Source organism: Malaclemys terrapin, chromosome 15 (assembly GCF_027887155.1).
Source record: "Malaclemys terrapin pileata isolate rMalTer1 chromosome 15, rMalTer1.hap1, whole genome shotgun sequence".
Taxonomy (NCBI): Eukaryota; Metazoa; Chordata; order Testudines; family Emydidae; genus Malaclemys; species Malaclemys terrapin.
This window is the reverse complement of record NC_071519.1, coordinates 10,226,856-10,252,996: the sequence shown is the minus strand read 5'-3', so window position 1 is coordinate 10,252,996 and position 26,141 is coordinate 10,226,856. Positions and strand designations below refer to the sequence as shown.

Genomic DNA, 26,141 nt, shown 5'->3' with positions numbered 1-26,141 from the left:
GATGGTCAGGGACACAGCCCCCTGCTCTGGGTGTCCCTAAACCTCCAATTTCCCGAAGCTGGGATTGGACAGCAGGGGATGGATCACTAGGAATTCCCTGTTCTGTTCATTCCCTCTGAAGCACCTGGCTCTGGCCACTGTCGGCAGACAGGATACTGGGATAGACAGACCATGGGTTTGACCCCATTTGACCGTTCATAAAATCAGAGAATATCAGGGTTGGAAGGGACCTCAGGAGGTATCTAGTCCAACCCCCTGCTCAAAGCAGGACCAATCCCCAACTAAATCATCTCAGCCAGGGCTTTGTCAAGCCTGACCTTAAACACCTCTAAGGAAGGAGATTCCACCACTTCCCTAGGGAACCCATTCCAGTGTTTCACCACCCTCCTGGTGAAAAAGTTTTTCCTACTATCCAACCTAAACCTCCCCCACTGCAACTTGAGACCATTAATTTTTGTTCTGTCATCTGCTACCACTGAGAACAGTCTAAATCCATCCTCTTTGGAACCCCCTTTCAGGTAGTTGAAAGCAGCTATCAAATCTCCCCTCACTCTTCTCTTCTGCAGACTAAACAATCCCAGTTCCCTCAGCCTCTCCTCATAAGTCATGTGCTCCAGCCCCCGAATCATTTTCATTGCCCTCCATTTTTCCACATCCTTCTTGTAGTGTGGGGCCCAAAACTGGACACAGTACTCCAGATGAGGCCTCACCAATGTCGAATAGAGGGGAACGATCACGTCCCTCGATCTGCTGGCAATGCCCCTACTTATACAGCCCAAAATGCCGTTAGCCTTCTTGGCAACAAGGGCCCACTGACTCATATCCAGCTTCTCGTTCACTGTAACCCCTAGGTCCTTTTCTGCAGAACTGCTACCTAGCCATTCGGTCCCTAGTCTGTAACAGAGGGCAGGACAAGAGGTGATGGGGTCAAACTACAGAACAGGAGATTTAGATTAAATCTCAGGAAAGACTTCCTAAGTGTGAGAACAGCAGGACAATGGAACAGACGCCTGGGGAGGTCCTGGAAGCTCCTTTACTGGAGGTTTTCAGAAGGGAACTGGAGAGCATCTGTCTCGGCTGGCTTAGACACAACACATCCTGCGTCTTGGCAGGGGGTTAGCCTAGATGACCCTTGCAGTCCATTTTAACCCTCTGGTTCTATGACTCTGATACTCTGTTTGACCAGATGTTGCTAATCCTTCCAAAAGCGGTGTTTGCTTTTCCTCAGCTGGCACGAATATCTTCAGCGCAGCCACCTTCAGATATCACCACACTCCCGCAAGAGCAAAGCTCTTCGACCGGTTAGATTTCTGTGCCATCCACCTGCATCTTTGCCCCTGTTGTCTGGATTCCATCCTTGGTTTTCCCGGCATTTACGTTCAATCTAATTTTTGATTGCCCTGGGTTAAGGGTGATCATTTTGTTCCATGTCAAACTTAGTAAAGCAAAGTCCTCAGCAAAGTCAAAGTTGTGTAACTGGACTGTGCCAACCCATTGGACACAGTCCATAATGCCTTTGGTTGCCTGCTTCATCAGCCACTCTATTGTGAATGGAAAGAGGATTGGTGATTATACATACCCTCATCTGACCCCACTCACAATATGGAGCCATTCACCAAAGCCTGCAGCCAATCCTAATGCTCATCTGCTGTAGAACCTCAGAGTTCCGAACTGACTAGTCACCACACACCTCACTTGGAACCAGAAGTACACAATCGGGCAGCCGCGGAGACCAAAGAAGAAAAGCAAACACAATACAGTGCTGTATTAAACACAAACTACTAAAAATATAAAAGGAAAGCAGCACTTTTTTTTCTGCACCGTAAAATTTCAAAGCTGTATTAGGTCAATGTTCAGTTGTAAACTTTTGAGAGAACAATTATAACGTTTTGTTCAGAGTTACGAACATTTCAGAGTTACAGACAACCTCCCTTCCCGAGGTGTTGGTAACCCGGAGGTTCTGCCGTACATCCATCATATCAACTCCTCCTTACATAGACCAGATTGTCTGTATTCCTCAAGGTCTCTCTGTGGACACCGTCAAACGCTTCCTTAAAGTTGACTAAGCTCCCGTCGCTTTTCCGATGAACAGTTGAGGCATGAACAGCTGTTCCAAAATGATCTGGCTGGCTGGATGCCAGCCTGTTCTGCTCATAATGTTTCTTTCCCGGCCTCCTTAATTCAGTTCAGCAAAACGGTAGCCACTACTTTCCCCAGGATTAATAACAGCATAACGCCGCTCCAGTTTGCACACTAAGATCCCCCTTTTGGGCACTGTCACAATGACGCCACGTGGCATTCGTTCCTTCACCTTTATTTGGGTCGTTTGGTTAGCTGTTCAATTAGAATTTTAACTCCAGCTTCTTGAATTCTCTCCACCCCTGGAGCGTTCTCCTGTTTGAGCCCTTTCATTTCTTTGGGTGTTACTGGTGCCTCGTCTGTTTCTAACTTAGCATTGGCCTTTCTCTGAAACCTGGGCACGATCTCTGGCTCTGGGCAGTTGAATATGGAATGGGAATGCACTTTTCATCGTCTGACTTGTGCATTTCAAATATCTGTCGAGGAGAGTCGCTGATGGGCACCGCCTGTGGTGGTCTGGTTTTTCCTGAGAGGTCTTCCACTATTTCATAGAGCTGCTTGATATCTCTCCTCTGTGCCGCTACTTCTGCCGCCACAGCCTTCACCTGCACCCAGGCATTCCTATCTTGCATGCCTCCCGGCTTTATCCCTTTTCTCTCGTGTGCACTCTGAGGTCTGTCTCTTGCACCGTTCGTCTTTGCCCCCTTGTCAATCAATGCCCACGTTCCGCCTTCTTCTGGCCTCTTCAGTGGCCCACTACTTCCTCTGCTGTCTTGTCTACTGTCTTTTTCCCATTCAAACATCTGTCTCACAGACTTTTGATCAGCCTGTTCCTGTAAAACACTGGCACAGTTGCTGAATGCAGTCTGGAATCTGCCCCGTCTTTCTTGGACCCTGAACTCCTCTATTGCTACAACTCGCCTTTTGTCTCTCCCCGGGAACTTTTTGAGTGTCAGTTGTAACGGAGCCACTAAAAGAGAGTGATCTGAGACCCCATCTGCTCCTCTGCTGACTCAGGCACCCCTCTGAGCGAATGCCCATATACCCACGTGTTCTCTGCGATTGCCAGTCGCATTGTGGGCCAATCTTCGTATGTGCATTTGAATCCTCTTGTGCTGAAAAAGACTGGCTCTGGTCTTCAGGCTGTTTGTGCCAGGGAGATTCAAGAGCCATTCACAACTCCTTCCCAGCAGGCAGAGTATACAGGGTTACCATATTTAAAAAATAAAAAAAAGAGGACACTCCACGGGCCCTGGCCCCGCCCCTTTCCCAACCCCGCCCCCGCCCCAACTCCGTCCCTTCCCCGCCCTAACTCCGCCCATTCCCCACCCATTCCCCAAAGTCCCCGCCCTAACTCTCCCTCCTCCCTCCCAGCCACGCGAAAAGGGCTGCCCAAGCGCTACCAGCTTCACGGTTTGCCGGGCAGCCCCCAGACCCTGCGCCCCCGGCCGGCTCTTCCCCAGCACAGCTGGAGCCCGGGAGGGGAAGCGCCCAGCCGGGGGCGCAGGGTCTGGAGGCTGCCCGGCAAACCCGTGAAGCCGGTAGTGCTCGGGCTTCGGGCAGCCCCTATGCCTCCGGACCCTGCGCCCCCGGCCAGGCACTTCCCCTCCCAGGCTCCAGCTGCTCTGCTCCTCCCCTGACTCTTCGGCTCTGTTTAAGAGCCGAGCTGCCCGAGCCAGCGCTACCGGCTTCGGGCAGCCCCCCTGCCTCCAGACCCTGCACCGCCGGAGCAGAGCAGCTGGAGCCCGGGAAGGGAAGTGCCCGGCCAGCGGCTTGGGGTCCGGAGGCACAGGGGCTGCCCGAAGCCAGTAGCGCTGGCTCGGACAGCTTGGCTCTTAAACAGAGCCGAAGTCTGAGTTGGGGAGGAGCAGAGCAGCTGGAGCCGGGGAGGAGAAGTGCCCGGCCGGCGGTTTGGGGTCCGGAGGCACGGGGGCTGCCCGAAGCCGGTAGCGCTGGCTCGGGCAGCTTGGCTCTTAAACAGAGCCGAAGTCTGAGTCAGGGAGGAGCAGAGCAGCCGCGGGAGAGCAAGTGCCCGGCCCGTATTTTTCCCGGACATGTTCGGCTTTTTGGCAATTCCTCCCGGACGGGGGGTTGATTGCCGAAAAGCCGGACATGTCCGGGAAAAACCGGACGTATGGTAACCCTAAGAGTATATCCTTTTTGCCGTCATCTGCTGCATTTCCTGGGGCAGATATTTGGATGACTGGTCACTTCACAGGTCTTGTTTGCAGGCTGGTGATTGTCATTCTGTCACGCGCTGGCTTCCAAAGTCCCCCAGGTAAAGAAAAGAAAGTGGGCACCTGACCCAAAGAGCCAATGGGAAGGTAGAACTTTTTAAAATGGGGAAAGAAACTTTCCCTTTGCCCGTTGTTCTCTCTGGGCTGCAGGGACACAGAGCAGCAATGCTATAAGCAGCAATGCTGTGTAAGGTTTGAACCAGGTATGAAAAATTATCTTCCATACCTAGAAGGAATCATTTGGGTAGGGAATGTTTAGATAAATGCAATCAGGTTTATTTATTTATTTTGGCTTGTGGATCTCCTCTGTGCTAACCCCTGATGCTTTTGTTTGCTTGTAACCTTTAAGCTGAACCCCCAAGAAAGCTAGTTTGGGTGCTTAATTTTTTAGAATTGCTCTTTTAAGATCTAGGGAAAAGCCTAAAATCTTCTTCCTTTTTGTTTTTAATAAAATTTACCTTTTTTAAGAACAGGATTTGGGTTTTGGTGTCCTAAGAGGTTTGTGCATGTCGTTTAATTAGCTGGGGGCAACAGCTGATTTCCTTTGTTTTCTTTCTCAGCTCTCTCGGAGCGGGGGTGAAGGGGCTGGAGGGTACCCCACAGGGAGAAATTCCCAAGTGTTCCTTCCTGGGGCCAAGGGGTTTTTTTGCATTTGGTGGTGGCAGCATTTACCAAGCCAAGGTCAGAGAGAAGCTGTAACCTTGGGGGTTTAATACCAGCCTGGAGTGGCCAGTATGAATTTTTAGAATCCTGGCGGGTCCCCACTTTCTGCGCTCGAAGCACCAGAGCGGGGAATCAGCTGTGACAGTTGTGATGTTCTCCAGTATCATTCCTACACGTCTGTCATGGGTTCGTCCTCCTGAATATAAGGTTGCTGCACCCTCAGACAACATCTCCCTGCTCCCTCCCCATCGCATCCCACGGACACCAAGTATTTTCTCATTTCTCACGGAATCGGTGTCAGCTTTCCTGGAGTTCACAAAGTACATGCAGTAAAGTTCTCCCTGACCTGGTCGCAGAATTCTCCTCTTTTTCTCCAGGCTTGCAACCGGCACTGTGGCTAATGCTGAGAGAGTTACACAACCAGCATCCGCAATATGCCCAAAGGCTCACAGCCCCTCACCGCAGCACACGCCACACACACCAATCCACACAGCACAACACAACACAACCCGCACACTCACAATAACTCCAAACACGCGTAGCCCCTCGCCCCAGCGAGCACCGCTCATTCGCCTCCTTCCCAAACCAACACGAATTTCCCCGCACAACCCCTCCTACGCACAAACCACCCCCACACAACACAACCGGCATGCACCCCAAACACTGCTCTGAAGCCTAAAATGCCTGTTGAATCAGGCTGAAGTGACGGCAACAGTCAAGGAGAGCTCGTCTTGTTGAGAAGATCTCCAGGTTCTGTCATCACTGGGATTTGCCATCTGTCGCCGTCCAATTTTTCAGTTCTCAGCCCTTTTCAGTGTCTTTCTGCACCTGACTTTCTAACTTCCACCCACGGAACAGCCCAGGTTTTCAGCTGCTCATTACAAATCCCTCCCCTGATCCAGCCGGGGATTACGTTTGCCTTTCTCCCAGCTGCTTCACACTGGTGTCTTATAATCCATCCTCTGAATGACTAATACACCTGGGTCTTTCTCCTCTGTCCTCCCCCGCAGACGAGTCTCCAGTTTATAGAGCCTGAATTATCGGGACTGATTCCACACACTTGGGGCTCTTCATAATCCCGTCCACCAGGGCCGTCCTCAGGCATACGCAGCTGTGTAGGGCACGATGACATTTGGGGCCCCAAATTGCCCCAAATTTCATGGTGCCCTAAGCAGCTGCATGCTTCATACGCGGCAGCCCCAGCGACCAGCCCTATCCCCTGGCTGGCCCCCCCATGGGCTGTGCCCACTGCAAGGGGCAGGGCTGTCCTTAGGAGGGTGTGGGGCCCTGGACAACTCCCTCCGCCCTACCTCTTACCCTTCCCCCCTGGTGAGTGCGGGGAGGTTGGGGAAAAGGACGCCCCCCACACTCACCAGCGGTGGGAAACGGAGAGACGCAGCCCCAACCCGCTCCACTTCCCTTGCCCCAGCCCCAGCTGTGTCGCTCGGGTTGGAGAAAGGTTGGGAGCTGGTGGAGTAGAGCGGGCTAGGGCCGGGCTGCTCTGCTTCCTGCCGCTGCAGGGGGTGGGGGGGATCCCTTCCCCCAAACCCCCTCCCCTGAGCGACACAGCTGGGGCCGGGGCGAGGGAAGCAGAATGGGCGGCTCCCAGCCCCCCGCTAATCCCCCGGGCCACTCTGGGACTGCGGGGCCCCCAAAAGTGCCCCCCCACCGCTCCTACCCTCCAGACCCTGGAGGGGGGAGGCCTGGGGCCCCACACAGCCCCCACATGGGAGGGCTGCATAGGGCACCCAAATGGCTAGGGACGGCCCTGCCTTCCACTGCATCTGACTCGCTACGTTCCCTAATTCCTCAAAATATGCTGTCTTGGCCTCTCATCCCCTTAGCTGCTGCATTCGGCGAAAGCCCCTGTTCCCTCCAGTTCCTGACTGAGCTAATCCCCACCAGCCCGTCCTCCCTGGTCCCAGCTTCCTGGTGATGTGTCCCGGGGCCCCTCTGTGTCAGTATAAAGCCGGGCCAGGGTGACTCCCCGCTCTGGCTGGGACACAGAGATGCTGTCTCTGAGTTCTAGGAGCCTGCTTTCATGGGGAGTGTTCTGTGGCTTGGATTACCTGGGGAGCTGGTCCCCGAACGTTACTGTTTAGAAATGACCCGGGGTTAAAACACTAGAAGGTTCCTGGTGGCACATGCCCCGTGAATTCACCTGAGCTCACTTGTTTTCTTTTCCTTTCCTGCGAACAGGGTTGCCGATTTCCAAAGCAGATGTGATCTCCCAGCTGGGAAAAGGTGAAGAGCCGTGGATCCTGGAGCTCCAGGGCTCCGAGAAAAGACAGAGTCTGCGAGGCGTCTGCATGGGTGAATTCATTAAACCCACTCTCTGAGATCAGGATTGTCCCTTGCAGGTGTCGTGGCCTCAGGCCAGATGTTGCTCATGGCTTCCTACCCATCCTGTCCGACACTTGGCAGCTGCCTCCCTGGCCTCCCTTCCCCCTGAGCGTTGGAGGGGGTGTGAGGGCGGAATCGATCCCTGCTTCTCTCCCTTGGGAGCACTGGCACTAGAAAAGGTTCAGAGAAGGGCAACTAAAATGATTAGGGGTTTGGAATGGGTCCCATATGAGGAGAGATTAAAGAGGCTAGGACTTTTCAGCTTGGAAAAGAGGAGACTAAGGGGAGATATGATAGAGGTCTATAAAATCATGAGTGATGTGGGGAAAGTAGATAAGGAAAAGTTATTTACTTATTCCCATAATACAAGAACTAGGGGCCACCAAATTAAATTAATGGGCAGCAGGTTTAAAACAAATAAAAGGAAGTTCTTCTTCACTCAGCGCAGAGTCAACCTGTGGAACTCCTTGCCTGAGGAGGTTGTGAAGGCTAGGACTATAACAAGGTTTAAAAGAGAACTAGATAAATTCATGGAGGTTAAGTCCGTTAATGGCTATTAGCCAGGACGGGTAAGGAATGGTGGCCCTAGCCTCTGTTTGTCAGATAGTGGAGATGGATGGCAGGAGAGAGATCACTTGATCATTGCCTGTTAGGTTCACTCCCTCTGGGGCACCTGGCATTGGCCACTGTCGGTAGACAGGATACTGGGCTAGATGGACCTTTGGTCTGACCCAGTACGGCCATTCTTATGTTCTTATGAGGAGTGTCAGGGATTAGGCTCCTAATTCTTTCCAGCTCCACAGCACTTCCTTTGGTGTGTTGCCCCCGAGTCTTTCCCCTTTCGGCGGGGCCCGGGGGATGACTGGTCGCTGGACTCTTTCTCTCTGTCCCAGCAGGTGCTGGGTGAGAACGCGGCGCAGAGCCCGCAGCAGGAAGAGGCTGAGCACGTGGGAGCACATGGAGGATTATCGCGGAGATCCAAAGGGAGCGCGTCCAGGCATCGTGAGCAGGGAAAAGCTCATGAGGGGCGGCACAGGCCGGAGCCGCAACAGGGAAACCAGCCAGGGCAGAAAGTGGGTAAATCCACTGATTGTCAGAGAACTCATAGGAACCTCAAAGCAATCACAGCCCAGCAGCAAATCCCCACGGCAAAGAGAAAAAACCCATGCACCGAGTGTGGGAAAAACTTCACTTACCGCTCAGACCTTCTTATACACGAAAGAATCCACATGGGGGAGAGACCCTATGAGTGCCCTGAGTGCGGGAAATGCTTCAATCGCAGCTCAACCCTTATCAGACACCAGAGACTCCACACGAGGCAGAGACCTTACAAATGCCCCGAGTGCGGGAAACGCTTTCCTCAGCGCTCAGCCCTTGTTAGCCACCAGAGGATCCACACTGGGGAGACCCCCTATCAGTGCTCGGCATGCGAGAAACGCTTCACTCAGAGCTCAAACCTCATAGCCCACCAGAGGATCCACACCGGGGAGCGAGCTTACAAATGCCATGACTGTGGGAAAAGCTTCACCATCAGTTCAAACCTGATCCGGCATCAGAGAATCCACACGGGAGAGACCCCCTACGGATGCGCCGAGTGCGGGAAAAGATTCACGGTGAGCTCACACCTTATTCAACACCAGGGCACCCACACTGGCGAGAACCCTTATAAATGCGCCGACTGTGGGAGCAGCTTCAAACAGAACTCCAAACCTTACGGCACATCAGAGAATTCACACAGGAGACAGACCCTATATGTGCACTGAGTGCCGGAAACGCTTCACACAGAGCTCAGCCCTTATTAAACACCAGAGGATCCACAACGGAGACTAACGGGACAAAGATTTTGCTTCCCGCAGAGTGGCCTTGAAAGGGTGTTTGCACCATTTGCTCACCGTGGTCTCTCAGGGGAGTTGCTTGCTTTTACAGCTTGGCCTTTGGTAAATCCCATGATCCTTTCTATCAAGTCTTTTGTCCTATTAGTCATGGGAGTGTGTCCCTCTCTTACCCGGAATGTCTCCCGGTGAGGGAGACAGAGCTGACCTCAGCTAGACACACTGAAAACAGATCTATCTCGGGGTGAGTCCGAGAGATTCGCTCTTTCCCCATCGCCGTCTGGCCCCCGCCCACCCCCTCACTCCAGCAGCATTAGCTTCTGCCTGACCTACCCAGAGTTTGTCCTCCTTACATACACAAAGTCATTTTATTTTAAAAATGACTAACAAACATATAGTTTAGAGAAATAAGAGCAGGGAGGCGAGCTCCACCAATTGTTTATCTCACTGCAATTCAGGGTGCTGGCTCCCAATGTTTAGTCACCGGAGTTCTTTTATGTACCTTAGAGGAGACCAGGATTAAGACCAAGCAAAATCACCACAATTATTAACCATGGCTATTTTATTATTAAAAAAGGAAACATCAAAAAAAGCAACACAAATGACAGCCTACACATGATAAACTGATTATTTCTGTTACAATCTCTTTTGTATGCCTCTCTGTTGAGAGTTTTTAACCCTATTAGAGTCGGCTCACCTTCACAGGGGTACTTTTCTCCAGGTACGTTGAGACCAAGGTATATTGTTTCTCAAAATTATGGAGATTCCATTCTCTGGTATATCCTTAGATAACTACGGATGTTTCTAAATGGGCAAAATAATTTGCTTTAAGGGCAGGCGTATCGTGTTGGTTATTAACGAATAACCAGCCCATTTATAATTGGGCAAAGTGACGAATCTTAACTAGATCCTATGAAAATGAAGAAAATATTCAGATCTGTTTATTAGAAGAAGCCATTTAAGGACCTGTATTTAAACAGGCCAATTACGAATATCAAGAATTTTAAATTCAATTAAGTCCTGCTATTTCTCTGTTTAACAATGTTTAGCCCTTTTCACATCTCCAGTAAGTCATGGTCTGACCGCTTGAGAAACTGTTCGTATTTTAAGCGACAACACCACTTTGAAATTCCAATAAAATCACAACACGCGTTCAAATCTAAACCCCTGGCGTTGTCCCAGCTCTGGTCTACTCAACAAACGTATGTCAGTGTAAGTGCATGGCTCAGGGGTGTGGAAAATCCACACCCCTGAGCGACCTAGTGATACTGACCTCGTGTAGACAGTGCTTTTCAAGGAAGTGGCGTACCTACGCCCGTGGGAGACGTTCTCCTCTTGATATAGCTAGTGTCTTCACTAAGCGCCACAGCAAAGCAAGTGCAGTTAACGTTCTCTCACCAGTCCACGTTGAAGTTTTGGGGAGGTTTTCCTTGGCTTGGGTCTCTCGAGTCTCCACTGTTTTGCTTAGCGGTCTGGGGCAGCTTGCTTGCAGAGCTGGATGGGGTGTGCTTGCTATCCAAGCAGGATTCTTTTACACCCTTCTTCCGATTTTCATGAAATGATGGGAAACCCCACCCCCCACCCCACTTCCTTCAGGCGTGTTGAGATTCAAAGTTGGTTGTATTCACTCTTTCGTTGACTTTACACCTTGGCTTAGCTCAGAGGATCCCAAACCTATTTTCCTGCGCCATCCCCCTCATCCCTCCGTGGGAATCACATAACAGCCCCACAACTGCTGCCCAGCCTGGGCAAAAAGTGACTCATTGAGTGGAGCGGGCAGCTCACCCTGAGGTGGCACTAAGACCCAGTTGGTTCCAGTCCACACAGGAGCTACAGTGAGATCAGGAAGTTATTACATGAACGTTTGCCTTTAGATACAAAATATTTGCAAATATACATTTCAAAAGACGCTTATTCCATCTTAAGCATTTGATAAACAGCAAAACCTTTAATTGGAAACGTGAAGTAGAAGGCACCAGTATCTTCTGTAAAACATTTCCCACCGTACACATTCTCCAAGTTTAAAGAATGACGATTTCAGTGGGTTTACGAAATAAATTCATTTCAGTAAGGATAGTTCTCAAGTTCCGTGCGCAGGATTAAGCTGAGGTTTTTCCTTTGCAAAGAGGAAGGCTAAAAGATGCACTTGATGACGTTGTTTATCGTTCTTATAACATCCTGTTGCAACTGGGTCGCTTCCTGAAAACATGAATGTTTTATCTGTGTGATCTTCTCGACCCAAGCTGCTTCGAGTTACCATTTGTTCGCGGTAGTGATTCAACATCTATTAAAAATACCGTGCAAAGCACAAATTTCAATGATGAAGGCAGCTTTTAAACATAGTACAAAGAAAACGGTACAAAGTTAAAGCAAGGTGACATTTAAAAGGCAGCTTTCTTCATCCTTATGACCCAGGATTTGCTTGTTCTCAGGAGATAAGGTAGAAACCGTTGGGGAGTTCCTTGTGCGTTTCAGGCAGGACCAAGACACACCCAGGAACACACGGGGACTGGAGTCGGGTCGCATTTTCTGCAGAAGCATTGCTGTCCCCCACTCAATTCCCGCCCCCACATCCCAAGGAGTGAGCTCCGAGATCCTTTTGCGTTTCTGGTCTCGGTCTCGGCCCTCTAACTTCCCTGCTAAATTCCCCGCCCCTGTTTATTTCCCCTCGCTCATGCCCATTGGTGCCATATCAGGAGTTGCGATTCAGCGCTTGGCTGTCTCTGTCAGTGAACGCCTGCAAGCTTGTGGTTTGGGGGTTTCCGTGTGCATCTTCCGCCGGCAGCTTACCAGGCAGACAATGTCAGGTAGAGCCAGCCCCCCACCCCCGAAACCCCTTGGATTCCTTTGGGCGTGTCAACACTTCCCTGCAGTTTGGGGTGTTGTGGTGGTTCTGGGGGGACTCAGAACTGAGTCACCTAATTACCCCCTGAGAGGGAGTCTCTCGTGGCAGGTCTCCAGCAGCCTGTGAGCCTCTCAGGCACTCGCCTCTGGGCTACGCCGCCCCTAACTTTGCCTTGCAGGTTAACAATAGCTGCACCCCCAGCCCCCTAGTACCTTTGAATCGTTCCCCCGCGGTATCCAGCTCCTGGCCTAAGTTCCCTCTAAGCTGCGCGGCCGTGCAGCCGGCCATTAAGGGTCGCGCAGGCAGCCACAGGGGCCTGGAGAGGAGAGAGGTAAGGGGGTGGGCGGGGAGGGGAGCGAGTTGGGGCATGCAGGGCTGCCGCAGGGAAGGAGAAAGAGATGAAGGGAGTCCTTTCTCCCCGCGGCAGCCCCGGGGCAGCCTGCACCTCAAAAACCCTCATCCCTGGGCCCATCAGCTGGAGCCCTGAGCCCCCCACACCCCCACCCTCTGCCCCACCCCTGAGCCCCCTCCCACACGCTGAACCCCTCCTCCCCAACCCCATCCCAAAGCCCGCACCCCCAGCTGGAGCCCTCAGCCCCCCACACCCCAACCCTCTACCCCAGCCCTGAGCCCCCCCGCATCCCAAACCCCTCACCCCCAGCCCCACCCCAGAACCTGCACCCCTACCCAGAGCCCTCAGCCCCCCACACCCCAACCCTCTACCCCAGCCCTGAGCCCCCCCGCATCCCAAACCCCTCACCCCCAGCCCCACCCCAGAACCTGCACCCCTACCCAGAGCCCTCAGCCTCCCACACCCCAACCCTCTGCCCCAGCCCTGAGCCCCTCCTACACCCCGAACCCCTCAGCCCCACCCCAGAGCCCTCATTCCCCCGCACCCCAACCCTCTGCCCTAGTCCTGAGCCCCCCCAACACCCCAACACCACCTCATCCCCAGCCCCACCCCAGAGCCCTTACCCCCAGCCGGAGCCCTGAGCCCCCCACACCCCAACCCTCTGCCCCAGCCCTGAGCCCCTCCCACACGCTGAACCCCTTATCCCCAACCCCATCTCAGAGCCCACACCCCCAGCCAGAGCCCTCACGCCCCCCATGCACCCCAACCCTTTGCCACAGCCCTGAGCCCCCTCCTACACCCCAGACCCTCATCCCTGGCCCTAACCCAGAGCCTGCACCCCCAGCCAGAGCCCTCACCCCCCCAACCCTCTGCCCCAGCCCTGAGCCCCTCCCACACCCCAGACCCCTCATCGCCGGGCCCACCCCAGAGCCCTCACCCCCCCCATACCCCAACCCTCTTCCCCAGCCCTGAGCCCCTCCCAGACCCCTCATCCCTGGCCCCACCCCAGAGCCCACACCCCCAGCCGGAGCCCTCAGCCCCCCCCACTCCAATCCTCTGCCCCAGCCCTGTGCCCCCTCCCACACATCGAACCCCTCAGCCCCACCCCCGCCACACATCCCCTCCATATTGGCGCCCAGAACAAAATTCAGTCCACACACGGACGTAACGAATTAGAGGGAATGTTGCTCCTGACTCTGGCTACTCACAGAAATTCTACATCAGCGGTACCCACAGGTCCAGTCTACTCCAGTTTTCCCTGAACCCCCCTCGCCGGTGCACCAGGCAGCACTCGTGAGCCCCTATTAAAAAAAACCCAAAGAAGGTTTATTAAACGAAGAACAAAGATTTACCTAGAAGCATGCCCGATCCTGGTGGCAGCAGGGTTTTGGGGCTGCAGGAATCTCCCCGTTATCGCAGGCTGCGCCCCCAGCCGGGGGCCGGGAAATGAAACAAGAGAGGCTCCTGGAGATGCCGTGGGAACGTGGGACCCTCACCTATGACAGCAAGTGCACCTTGGGCATCCCACAGCTGCCCCGGAGCAGCCACTCATAGGTGTGTCTGCCTGTATCGCCCCCATACCTCCCCCAGCCCCAAACTCCAATCCGTGCATCAACGGCTCTGCACCAGGACCCCGTTTCACAGCCGGCAACGGCAAAGCCCGGGCAGCTCTAGCCTCTTTTCCGTATTGGGGGGTAGAAAACGGGGCTTGAAGGGGGGGGGGATTGATTTGGGGATTTCCTGGCACGGGAGGAGACCTTGTTTAATGGTGATGACTGGTTACAACAATGCCGTCCCCATGGTTACGAAGTTGCACTAAATCTTGCACTATATCCTGGAAGGTACCACCGGGAAAGTGGCGCTTTGCTAAGTAGGATGATCCTGTTTATAGGCCTGTAGCAGCTTTGCATCGGAAGTTATGAATAGTGCTGGCTGCCCCCGTGATTCAGCGAACCGTGCAAGGACATGGGACGAGGTCATGTGACCTAAGACGCCAGCTTTTACCAGTAACCGTCCCATGCTCATGTGACCCCGGACTCCAAATTGGGCCGGTAACTTTCCATGCTCCTGGGCTAGGCTCTGAATTGCAAGCTGTGACATCCTGCTCCGATTCTCCGGGCTGTGGATTTACAAGGAAAAGCGGTGTTTTCAACAATGGACCGAGGACAGCCAATCTTTTGGCAGTTACCAGACGCTTGCAAACCAGCGATCTATTCCCTCGCTGCCACGCCTCTGATCTAAGGGCTTTGCAATCATTTGTGTGCATGTGATCTATTAACCATTCATAACGCTCTTCTTTTCTGGTATTAACGAATCTTTGTTTACCAAGGATTGGCTGGCAGCGTGATATCTGGGTAAGGTCTGAGATACATACTGACCTGGGGTAAGTGTCTGATCCTTTGGGATGAGTAAGAGCCTCACATGTGGTGCACTGGGTTTTCAGTAACCTCTCACTATATTACAGCTGGTTGTGTCAGCGGGAGCCAAGGCCTGGAATGCCTAAAGGGGGCTGTGTTTGGCCTCTGGTCAAGCAGCGTGGTACAGCAAAAGCTGAATCTAGTTATAAACTAAACCATCCGTTCTGGGGGATTGTCTGCCCTGATTCCTGCCATCCTGCTGACCCACCTCCTGCTCCTCCCGTCTGAGGGGCAGCATGGCCGGACTCCGGAAGAGCCATTGGGGGTGGGGTGGCAGGCAGCTGGGCTCCTCGGCCATCGCGCCCCAAGCTCAGCGCGGCCCCAACATCGCCGGGCCGAGGGAAGCAGGAAGCTGCTGGGGAGAGGGGATCTGCCCGCCAGCTGTGGAGCGCTCGGCCGCCGAGCCCTGAGCCGCTGCAGGAGGCGGCCGTGCTGAGCCTGGGACGCGATGGCTGAGGAGCCCGGCCACTTTGCTCCTCTGGCCGCGCCCGCCTTGCTCCTCCGGCCACGCCCGCCGCCCCCCCCAATGGCTCCTCCGGAGTCCGGCCGTGCTGCCCCACCCTTGCCTGCAGGAGCCCAGCGGCGGCCCGGCAGGCTCCGCTTTTGAAAAAATTGCTAGGCTGCCCAGGCGAGGAAACCAGGAAGCTGCCGGGGAGAGGGGATCTGCCCTCCAGCTGCTGCCCGCCCCACTGCTCTGCTCCCCCCAGCCCCCGGGAGAAGCGAGCAGCGCCTGCCCGCCACCCCTTCCCCCGTGCCTGCCCCCAAGCCCCTCTGGGGGGGGGGGGCGCAGCATGGCCAGAGGAGCCAAGGGGGGGAGCGTGGAGCGGCCAGAGGAGGAGCCAAGGGGGGGCACCTTATTTATGGTTGCTCCCCCTGCACTGAGAAGCTGGCTACACCACTATCTAAGCCGGGGTGGGCTCTGCCAGGAGGGGAAGGGGTGGCAGCGTAGCCCCCCAGCGTGGCGGCATAGCCCCCCAGCGTGGCGGGGGGCTGAGGAGCAGCAGCCCCATTGGTCCCCGGCAGCCCCATACATAGCAAGGCGGCCATGGCAGGGAAGGGGGCTCTGAAGCCCAGCTGGTGCTGGTGGAGAAGGAAGGAAAACAGGGGGGGGGGGTGTTTTTTCCTCGTGGTCTCTCTTCAGCGGAGGGGGCTGAGAGAGCGGCAGGACCAGGAGGCAAAAGAGCGACTTTGGGTTATTCCCCCCCCCGAACTTACCCCCCAGTGCTGCGCCCGGGGCTGTGAAACTGTGCTTAGTGCAGCTTGTGAAGGAAGGAGGGTAAATGTGCTTTAAGGTGCCAGTTATATCTCCTCAGTCTCACTGCTGACTAGCTGCAGCCCCCGTGCTCAGAATGAAGCAGTGTTCTCAGGGACTGTACAAACTCTAGACTAGTTTTCAATTGCCTGCTAAATTCTTCAGCCATGCCAGCTTGTCACTTCGCCATCTCCTGAATAGTGGTGACTGGGAATGGGGTGGGGAGAGTGTAGCAGATGCCGATTTGAGGTGAATATTCTCTTGGCCAGATTCTACTGGGTTTATGGTGCTGTGTGCTATGGACTGGAGTGAATAACCAAGAATCTGGTTAATAATTATTCTCTAAATTCAGCTTTCTTCTTTCTCTCTCTGTGAATTATCACGAATTCAAAATAGTGGTGTGCAAGTTGACTGGAGAATGATAATAGCAGAATCTCTTGTTAGAACATTGTACACCTACTACCTGATTTGTATATAATACACTCACTATACATAATACAAGAAATCCCTGATGTTAGAACCTGGCTATGCCGCTGCTGTAGGGGGCTCATCACCCAGCAGCTGGGGGCTACCATGTGGGCTCGGCAGGGCTGCTGGCCACGGGGCCAATGGCTGTGGGTGGGATCTCAGGAGTCATGTCCCAGGGATATGCCCCACTCCCCAGCACTGCTCCAGCTCTGAGCTGTCTCCACTGTCTGGGACCTGTGGGGCCCCACCTGCCTCCCCAGGGAAAGAGCCACCTGGGATTGGTGCAGAGGCTGGGCCAGTCTCAGCCAGTCCCAGAGGACGGCTGGGGGAGGGGGAGAGTGTGGGAGGCTCAGCTGGGTCCTGCCAGGCATGTGGGTCCTGAGGGAGCCTGGCCCGGGTAGGCCCTGCTCCTGCTCCAGCCTGGCTGATTGCACCCCCAAGGGCCGGAGTTATCCTGCCCCAGGACAAGCTCTGGCTGCGCTGCCGGCTCAGCCTGGCAGACACAGTCACCTCCCATCAGGGCCGGGTATTGTGGCTGGGGGTTAGGGTGTGGGAGAGTAGGTCTCTAGTGGGTCTGGGGGGGTGCTGTGCAGTGGGGGGTGGGGAGATCTGTGTGTGTTGGGGCACTGGGAAGTGTGCAGGGGTCTGGGTGGGGCACTGTGCAGTTGTGGCAGTGGGGCGGTGGGGGGCACTGGGCAGTGAGGGAATCTGTGGGGGGGCTCTGGGCGGGGAGGGGCAGGGCACTGTGCAGTTGTGGGAGGCCTGTGGGGGGTCTACAGCTAGGGGGCACTGGGCAGTGAGAGGATCTGGGGGGGTTCGGAGTGGTCTGTGGGAGGGCACTGGGCATGGGGGTTTGTGGGGGTCTTTTCACGTATTCACACACAAAAACGTGAAACAGCGCGCCTCAATTGTCCAATAGATCAGTTTGGCACATTAGCCAGGAGGAAGCAGACCGTGAGTGTTTTTGACCACAAACCCCATCCCTCCTGATTTGCAACCCCATGGACCAGTGACAGGTGCATGAGCAGACAAGTCATTGGAAATAAGGAAGGCGGAAGCCAGTGGAAAAAATGAAAGGGGCCACTCTGGTATGACCTTGGGCTCAGGGGCATGCTAGCCAGAAGGAAGCAGATCGATGAAAGGGGCCACTCTGGTCTCACCTTGGGCTCAGGGGCATGCTCCATACCCCCAAAGCTTACCTCCCTTTTCACGGACTCACACACAAATACGTGAAACAGCGCGCCTCAATCGTACAATAGATCAATTTGTCACATTAGCCAGGAGGAAGCAGATCAACCAAAGGGGCCACTCTGGTATCACCTTGGGGTCATGGGCCCGCCCCGAAGGGGAAGAAGCATGATGGGAGCACAGGGCGGGGCTGGCCAGTGTGCGTCTGGCAGCTCCCGGTTTGTAAACAGTGCTATTGTACTGGGCTGGGTGGAGCAGGGTTGTCCCTGCCGTGCCATGACCCATCTCCCATTGCCCCCGGCCAGCCCGTCGCTCTGAGGACTCTGCCCCCCATGCCCCATGTCCCCATTTCCCCCCTTGGGGACCACAAATATGTTTAGCACCAGGCCCACAAAAAGTTAATCCAGCCCTTTTTGGGGTGCAGGCTCTGGGATGGAGTTGGGGTGCAGGAGGGTTGCAGGCTATGGGTAGTTTGAGTGAGGGGTGCAGGCTCTGACCTGGGGCATGGGATTGGGGTACAGGAGGGGGTGCAGACATGTGGGCTCTGGGAGGGAGTTAGCAACTCAGCACGTTATATAAGAGAAATGAGCTGCAGTGATTTCATATAGGCATAGAAACTGATAGAAGACACTTTTACATATTCAAAATGTGAGAGGCAGAGTTGGAGGGAGGGGGTGTCTGTACAATATTTCACCGCATTCAGTCTCCTGGCTGGATCAGTAACGTAGCCGTGTACAGGGCTGCCCAGAGGATTCAGGGGGCCTGGGGCAAAGCAATTTTGGGGGCCCCTTCCATAAAAACAGTTGCAATACTATAGTAACATGTATTTTGAAATGTAAAAAATAACCAGTGACATACATTCAAAAATTAATTTGTAATAATTTGAAAATACACTAAATACATTATTTAAAAACATTAAATGCTTTAATGGTATGTATACATTTGCAATTACATAATGGGCTGTTGCTGGGTGATGGTGATGGTTAGGATGGGGTCGGGGGGGGGTGCCCCACCCCTTACCATGGCGCTTACCCCCTCTCCTGGAGCCTCAGCGTGCTGCGACCAGGAGCGGCCCCGGACAGCGTTGGAGCCACCGCGCTGCAGTGCGCCAGGGCCGCTCCCGGACGCGGCACGCTGAGACCCCGGGGGAAGACGGAGGCGGGGGCAGCCTCCGACATATTCGTGGGGGCCCCTGCGGAAAATTGCCCCACTTGGCCCCCCCGTCTGGGCGGCCCTGGCCCTGCAACACTTGTATAGGATAGAGAGGAGCTGCGGTGATTAAGCTTTGACAGGCTAGGAATTGGAGGCCTGTGCCTTTAAGACCCCAGCCCCAGGAACCCGCCCCCTGCTCCGAGGCTGACATGCAGCGTCCCAGTGAGAACAACAAAAACAGCCTCTGCCCCCCCCACACCCCTAGATTAGCGAGCACAGTGTGTGGCTCATCCCACGGGGTCACTGTTCCCCCCCCTCCCCCTCCCTAAACGGGGGTTTTGTCCCCGCACGGGGTCTGGCAGTGTCTCCCCCCCCCCCCCCCGGCTTAACCCCGGCTCTCACCCCCCACCACCGATTTTTGCCCTTCAGCCCCTCTTCTGACGCTAGCTACAGTAGCTTGAACCCCCCAGGCCAGTAAAATTCTGCCCCCTGCTCAGACCCTGACAGCCCCCCGCTGCGATTTGCCCCCTTAATCCTTTTAACCCCCCCCCCCCAAAGAGGAGGCAGCAAATCGTTAGCAGAAGTAAGGGCAGAGAGAGGGCAGTGGCTACAGCGAAGGTTACTGGGCATGCTCAGTTCGAGTGCGCATGCTCAGTGCACCCAAAGTAGCGAAACGGGAGTGAGAGCAGTTTGTTCTCCTCGGGCCTAGCCCGGCCCACCGTGGTAACCCCAGTTCTACCCCCCCCCCCAGACTGTCACGTGTCCCCCCAGCCGACCGTGGGCACCTGCCCCTCTCGCTCGGGGTCTCCTGCAGCTGGGCTCCCCGCGTGTCCCGCCCGCCTGCGTGGGGGCCGGGCCAGGCCCGGGGAGGAGCCGCCCCTTCCTGCCCCCCCCTCCCCCCCCGGCCCGGCCCGGCCCGGCCCGGCCCGGCCCCGCCCCTTTGTGTGTTTGCAGCGGGGCCATGGCCGGGCCCGGGAGCGCAGCGCGGGGGCTGCTCCGGCCCTGCAGCCCGCGGGGCAGCGCGGTGGGTCCGGGGGCGGATACGCGGGGCGGGGCCCGGAGCCCGGCTCGGCTGCGGAGCTCGGAGCCCAGGCGGGGCCCGGGAGCGAGGGGAGGGGCCTGCGAGTCAGAGCCTGGGTCGGGGGACCGGCTGGAGCTGGGGGTCGTGGGGCTGCTGGGGCCTGTTTGGAGCGGGGAGTTTGGGGGGAGCAGGACTGGGGTTTGGGGGATGTTTGGTGGGGGGCAGAGCTGGGGGTCGGGGGGATGTTCGGTGGGGGGGCAGAGCTGGGGGGTCGGGGGGATGTTCGGTGGGGGGGCAGAGCTGGGGGGTCGGGGGGATGTTTGGTGGGGGGCAGAGCTGGGGGTCGGGGGGATGTTTGGTGGGGGGCAGAGCTGGGGGGGTCGGGGGGATGTTTGGTGGGGGGCAGAGCTGGGGGGGTCGGGGGGATGTTTGGTGGGGGGCAGAGCTGGGGGGTCGGGGGGATGTTCGGTGGGGGGCAGAGCTGGGGGGGTCGGGGGGATGTTCGGTGGGGGGGCAGAGCTGGGGGGGTCGGGGGGATGTTCGGTGGGGGGGCAGAGCTGGGGGGGTCGGGGGGATGTTCGGTGGGGGGGCAGAGCTGGGGGGGTCGGGGGGATGTTCGGTGGGGGGGCAGAGCTGGGGGGGTCGGGGGGATGTTCGGTGGGGGGGCAGAGCCGGGACTTTGGGGGGGATGTTCGGCGGGGGGGGGGTCCATGTTGAGCTCTGGCCCTGCGGGAGCTTGGGGGGCTCAGGCTTTGGGAATGTCTGGAGTGGGTTGGGGGTGTAACAATCTGCTCTCTGGCAAAATTTCCTACCTCGGTTGTACTGAGCATGCTCAGTCACCTCTGTTGAAGCCACGGCCCCCACCCTGCCCTTCCTTGCCATCAGAGTCTGTGTACTGCTTTTACAGGGGCTAAAAAGGGGCAAATCGGAGGAGGGGGGGTGTCCAGGGTCTGAGCAGGGGGTGGAAATTGACAGGGTAAAGCAGCTGGAGGCAGGGTTAGGAGAGGGGCTGAGGGACAAAATGGGGTGAGGGGGAAGAAGAATTGGAGTTAAGCTCAAGGCTGAGGCTCTGCCAGAGGGTAAACTCCAGGCCCAGGCAGGAGTAGAGGGGGGGAACAGTGACCCCAGTGTTTGTAAAAATAGGGTGGAGGGGGGGCAGAGGGGCTTTTTTATTTCCCCTCCCCCAGACAGCACCTCTCAGCATGGGCTTCCCAGGACTGGGTTCTTAAAGACACAGGGCATCCCAATGCCTAGTCACTGCCGCTCCTCTCTGTCTGTGTCACCTACTGAGGTGCGGTAGGAGACTTGATTCAGTGAAATATTTTCCATACGCCCCCCTCAGAAACAGAGAATCCCTTATCAGTGCATCTGCCTGCATAGAGTCTCGTAGCCATTCACCGATTTCTCATATTGGCTGCTTGGATTCCCTGAGTGACTCTCCCTTCCTTGGAATCCATTTTCAACATCCATTGGCTCCTTTTCATGGGTTACTTTTTAAATACTATTTTAATTACTCTTAGCACGTCCTCATGTACCCGTGTTATCACTGTGCACATACATGTCTTTGTGCTATTTCATTTATATTTTAATCTCAAATACTCCTCGGAAGTCTGTATAAGTAGGGATGTTGCTAGTAGTGGCAATGACATCTGTGTTTCTAGCATTGCAATTGCTGTGGTTTTTTACTGTGATTTCTAATTTGGTGCCGGTGATGGCCAAAGTAGAGCCCACGGGCCATATGCAACCCATAGCGTTCCACAATGTCAGAGGTGTCAGCCTGCGACAGAGGTGCCCCCAATTTGCTCCCTGTGCACCAGAAGCCGGGAAAGCAGAGAGGTAGCCAATTGGGGCAAGTCAGCAAATAAGCACAATCGTACTGATGATTAACGGCTACTGGTAGCGAATGATGTCAGATCACGGTTGGGGGTTGTGCTGCACCCCCGTCACTTCACCAGGGGGTTCTGTGTTTTCTCTGGAAAACGTGGTCCCCCCCACTTTCACCATCGCCTCCCGTATCATCCTCGCTGAGGTTGAATTAGAGCTGGAAAAAAGGTCTCAGGGAGTCCCAGGGGCTCTGCAGGGCGGGACAGGCCCTGAAATCTGGCAGCTGGGAGGTGGTTTGCAGCAGTGTGTAACCCCCTCCCCTGGTTCTTCCAGGAGCCCCCACCAGAGCGTCCGGCCCCTCTGCCAGACGACGGAGAAGCCGCCAAAGCCGAGGAGCTGCTGGTAGGTGCCCAAGGCCACCTGCCCCTCAGGTTTGTCTGGGGTCCCAGAGCCCTGAGTGACGATGAATGCAGGGCCCGGCCTGCCAGCCTCAGCCGGGGACCCATCCCCACGGGAGCCCCGGGAGAGGCAGGGTCAGACACAGGGGTGACATGATGCCCTTAGGGGGCAGGAGGCTGCTGGGCAGGAGAGGGTCAGTCTGTGTGAGCCCAGAGCCCCTGCCCACGGGCTGGCTGCATGTCACAGCGACCGGGGATCCTTTTTAGCGCCTGGGGGGAAGGAGATGAAATGTGGGTTGCAGAGATGGAGGGTTTGGCCCAGGGCAATCTGATGAGGTTTTGAGGAGAACAGTCCCCCCCTGTGAGCAATGTACAGCTCACCCCGGCCCTGATCTGTCCTCCCTTCCTGGGGTAAATAAACTTCCCATCCCCCAGCGCAAGAGGTCCCATGCTCTGGTAAATAACTCCCCCACCCGCCGGGAGGTGTATTTATGGTTCTCCCCCAGTACCGACCCGCCCTCTCCCTGTTGCTGCAGAAACAGACGGCAGCCGAGAGGCGGAAGATCGTCTGGGAGTGGCAGGAGCTGCGAGGGTTTCTGGAGGAGCAGGAGCAGCGGCTGCTGTCCCGGCTGGAAGAGCTAGAGAGAGCCATTGTCCAGGGAAGGGATGAGGGCGTCTGCAGCCTGTCCCGGGGGATTTCCCTGCTCAGGGAGAGGGGAGGAGACGAGGGGCAGCAGCCGCTGAGCCAGTCCCTGCAGGTCAGGCTGTTATTGCAATGATCATACGCAGCGTTTCTGCAGGCGCTTCTGAGCCCCAGACCCTAAAGCACTTTACAAAGGGGGTCAAGGGCATTAGCCCTATGGGACAAAGGGGGAAAGTGAGGCAGAGGGAGGGGCAGAGCCCGAGGTCAAATAATGAGTCTGTGGCAGCACCAGGGATGGCTCCTGGATGCTGCCAATCCCGAGACCTTCTCTCCTCTCCTGGAAATGTCTGTAAATCCCCTCCCCCATGCTGAGGACCCCGCTCACACCAGGTTAATGGGTTACTGGGGCCAGGGGGCTTGTGGGACTCTCAGCCCTGGGGGGAATTTGCCTCTCAGGGCAGAGAAACATTTTCTCCCTGTAAAGTGCCTGGGGAGACATTTTCCCCCTGTGGCCACCTCCCAGCAGGGGTTGCTGGGGCTGCTGAGAGCCACTGTCCCGGCTGGGGGGGACGGGGGAGATGCCGCTGCTGTCTGCACAAGAACCCGAGTGTCTGAAATTCCCCTAAATCCCAGAGGTTCCCTGGTGATACCCTGCAGAGCAGGAGGCTCCCGCAGCCTGGGACAAGTCCTCTGACGGCCTCGTCTTTCTCTCCCTCTCTAGGGTGCCGGGAGCTGTGGGAGCAGGTAAGTCCTGGGCTCTGTCTCACTCCCCTCGTGGTGTGTTAGGTCTGGTAACTGCACTGAATACGGAGCTTCCCCCAGCCCCCGCCGTGTGACGCTGGCTTGGAGCCTGTGAATCTGTCTCCCCTAGCGGCTGCCTCAGCAAGGGGCGGACCCTGTTACTCTCGGGCAGCTGATACGGTCCCACAAGGGCTGTCAGACGTATAGGCCAGACAGGGCCTGTCTGACGTATTTATGTGGCCACATCACATATTCAGAATGTGCAGAATCTCAGCTTTCAGTTTATTTTTTTTAAAGTAAGTTTCTAGCCCTCCTGGTTGCAAAGAAACCCTCCCAAATGGACACAAGGAGCCAGCGTTGCCTTCCTGAGTCTGCAGACAGCCTGAAACCGTAGCTCAGAGGGGTGTGAATGCCCTTGGCCTCCCTTGATCTCATTGGAGTGCCGACGCTTTGGTGACAACATTCCCTGGCTGATCGCTTGAGGAAGTGGAATCAGGAGGGGGCAGGAACGAAGCCATAGAGAGGCAGGAATAGGGGATTGCTTTGTGGGGGACAGAGGAGAGACACAAGGAAGCAAGAGATAAATAGAGGGAGGATGGTGGGAAAGGAAGGCAAGGAAAGGGGAGAAATAGCAGGGGCCATACAGGGTTGTGTGCGAGGGGAGCTATTTTCCCGTGGAGTGATATTGATTGTGACAGTAAAGGACTTTATAAATAACACTGTTATTTCCTGCTCAACGGGCAGCGTCTCCTCTGGTTCTTTGCGCCTGGGTGTCCCACTGAGAGCAGGGAGGTGTATTTGGAGGGAGGTGGGGGACAGAGTCCAAAATTGATGCCCTGGGCCACTGTCCATAACAGAAAGTGGAAGACAGCTTCTCCTCCAAAGGAGCTGGACACCCCAGCGTTACTGCTTCCGCGGAAGGGCTCAGGGCTTCTGGTGTTTAAGGGCCCACGTTCATTCCCTGCTGAAGACCTGGGCTCTGTCTGAGCAGGTGGGACCTGCCCACTCTTTGGTCTGCGTCTCCTCCCTTTCCACATAATCCCAGTGCTGGTGCCCCTTGTTGCTGGAATATTCCCGGGTGGGAGGTGGCTCTGCTCCCCACAGAACCAGAGCGTCCCGCAGAAAGCTCCTGAACCTGTCTCTGTTCCTTGCCTCAGTGTTTCCCCGTGTCCCATCTCTCTGGCCCATGGCGAGCACAGGGCTGAAGGCAGGTGACTCACCATAACCGTGACTATCTCAGGCTACAAAGCTCAGATCCAGGGTTCCTGGAGTTTGGGGGTTGCTGGGCTCAGGGTCGAGGGATCAGGACTATTTCTCAGCCCTCCTCCTTTCCCCAGCAGAGAGGACGGGACGTTTCAGAAGCCAGAGCCGGCATTTGTGGAGCTGGAGAAGAGACTCAGCGATTTCTCTCTGAAAAGTGCCATGCTCCAGGAGGTGCTGCTGGGATTCAAAGGTGAATTGGAGTCTGGAGGTGGCGTCTCCTCTGGTTAGAGCGACCCTCACCCTGGGGAGGAGTCGGGGACTCGAGTGATATCACTGATCCTCGGCTCCATCTCACAGCCCAGCTCAGCGGGTCGCCCTTCCACATGGGAGTAGCCCTGTGGGGCTGGCTCTGTCTGCAGCGGCTGCGTTATCGGCCTCTGATCTCTGTCACCATCTCGTAGTTAACAGCAGTTACATTAATAAGCAATGGGGATTTCTCCATGAATGCGAGGGCCTGAATTCTCACCTCTCCTGTCTTCTCCTTCCCCTAGAGATGCTGCGACTGGAGCTGGGGAGCGACACAGGTACGTGTCTGTCTCTGACGGGCCATGGGGAGATTTCAGACCAATAACCATGTTAGTGATGGGGCATCATGGCCTCCAGCCCCCATGTGCACCTAGAAGCTGTGGAAGAATGTGAAGCCGGGTGACCCCCGTGACTGATTCGCTCCTGCTGTGATGTCTGACGGGGATTCAGAGCGAATCCCGGATCTCAGGGGGGTGTTTCCCTTTGGGGAAAGGAACAACACCTGAATGGTGTGAAATAGGATGAAACAAGGAAAAAATCTCCAGCCCCTGTGGAGTCTGAAAGCTTTCATGAGTGAGTGTAAATGGTCAGATGTGGGCAGCAGAGTCTCGGGCGCGAGGAGGGGGGGAGCCCGGCTGTGCCGTGGGCTGTGCCGTGGGCTGTGCCGTGGGCTGTGCCGTGGGGCTGGTGTACCGCAGACAGACCAGCTGTGAATGTTCATGGTGAATGCGGAGGGAGCTGTGCAGTGCGTGGGCAAGTTTTTCATACTTTTCATATTGATTTCCAAAAAGGGGTCCCCCCCCCCTTTTTTTTTGGCAAACCCCTGACATTTAGTAGAAAATAAGAATAAAACCCGTAACAAGGCTGATCCTATAGAATGTGCATGTGTGTGTCTCAAGAGGCTGATGGAAAAGGGGTGTCCCTGAGGACTAAAAGTGCAGGGAGTGAGATTTTTCTTTGCTGAAGATTATAATAAATCTGTCCCCCTGTGCTGGGGGGGAACGTGCTGACCTGCTCAGATCCAGTTCCTGTCTCAGCACTGGACAAGCTTTGCCTAGTCCTTACCTCTGCGTAGTTCTCCCTCTGCTGTCTCACAAAACGAAGTGATTGGGCAACAAAATGGCAAATGAAATTGAATGTGGATAAATGTAAAGTAATGCACATTGGAGAAAATAAC

At 55.5% G+C, this 26,141-nt stretch overlaps 1 protein-coding gene across 1 annotated transcript in view; it reads left to right on the top strand.

Annotated features, from left to right (window-relative positions):
* The window catches only part of LOC128822973 (zinc finger protein 850-like), an 81,939-nt gene that overhangs the window by 33,768 nt on the left and 22,030 nt on the right, over window positions 1-26,141 (top strand). The window contains exon 6 of the mRNA XM_054004899.1: window positions 8,538-8,907. Coding sequence (XP_053860874.1) covers window positions 8,538-8,907 — 370 coding nt within the window. The remainder of the gene's footprint in view (window positions 1-8,537; window positions 8,908-26,141) is intronic.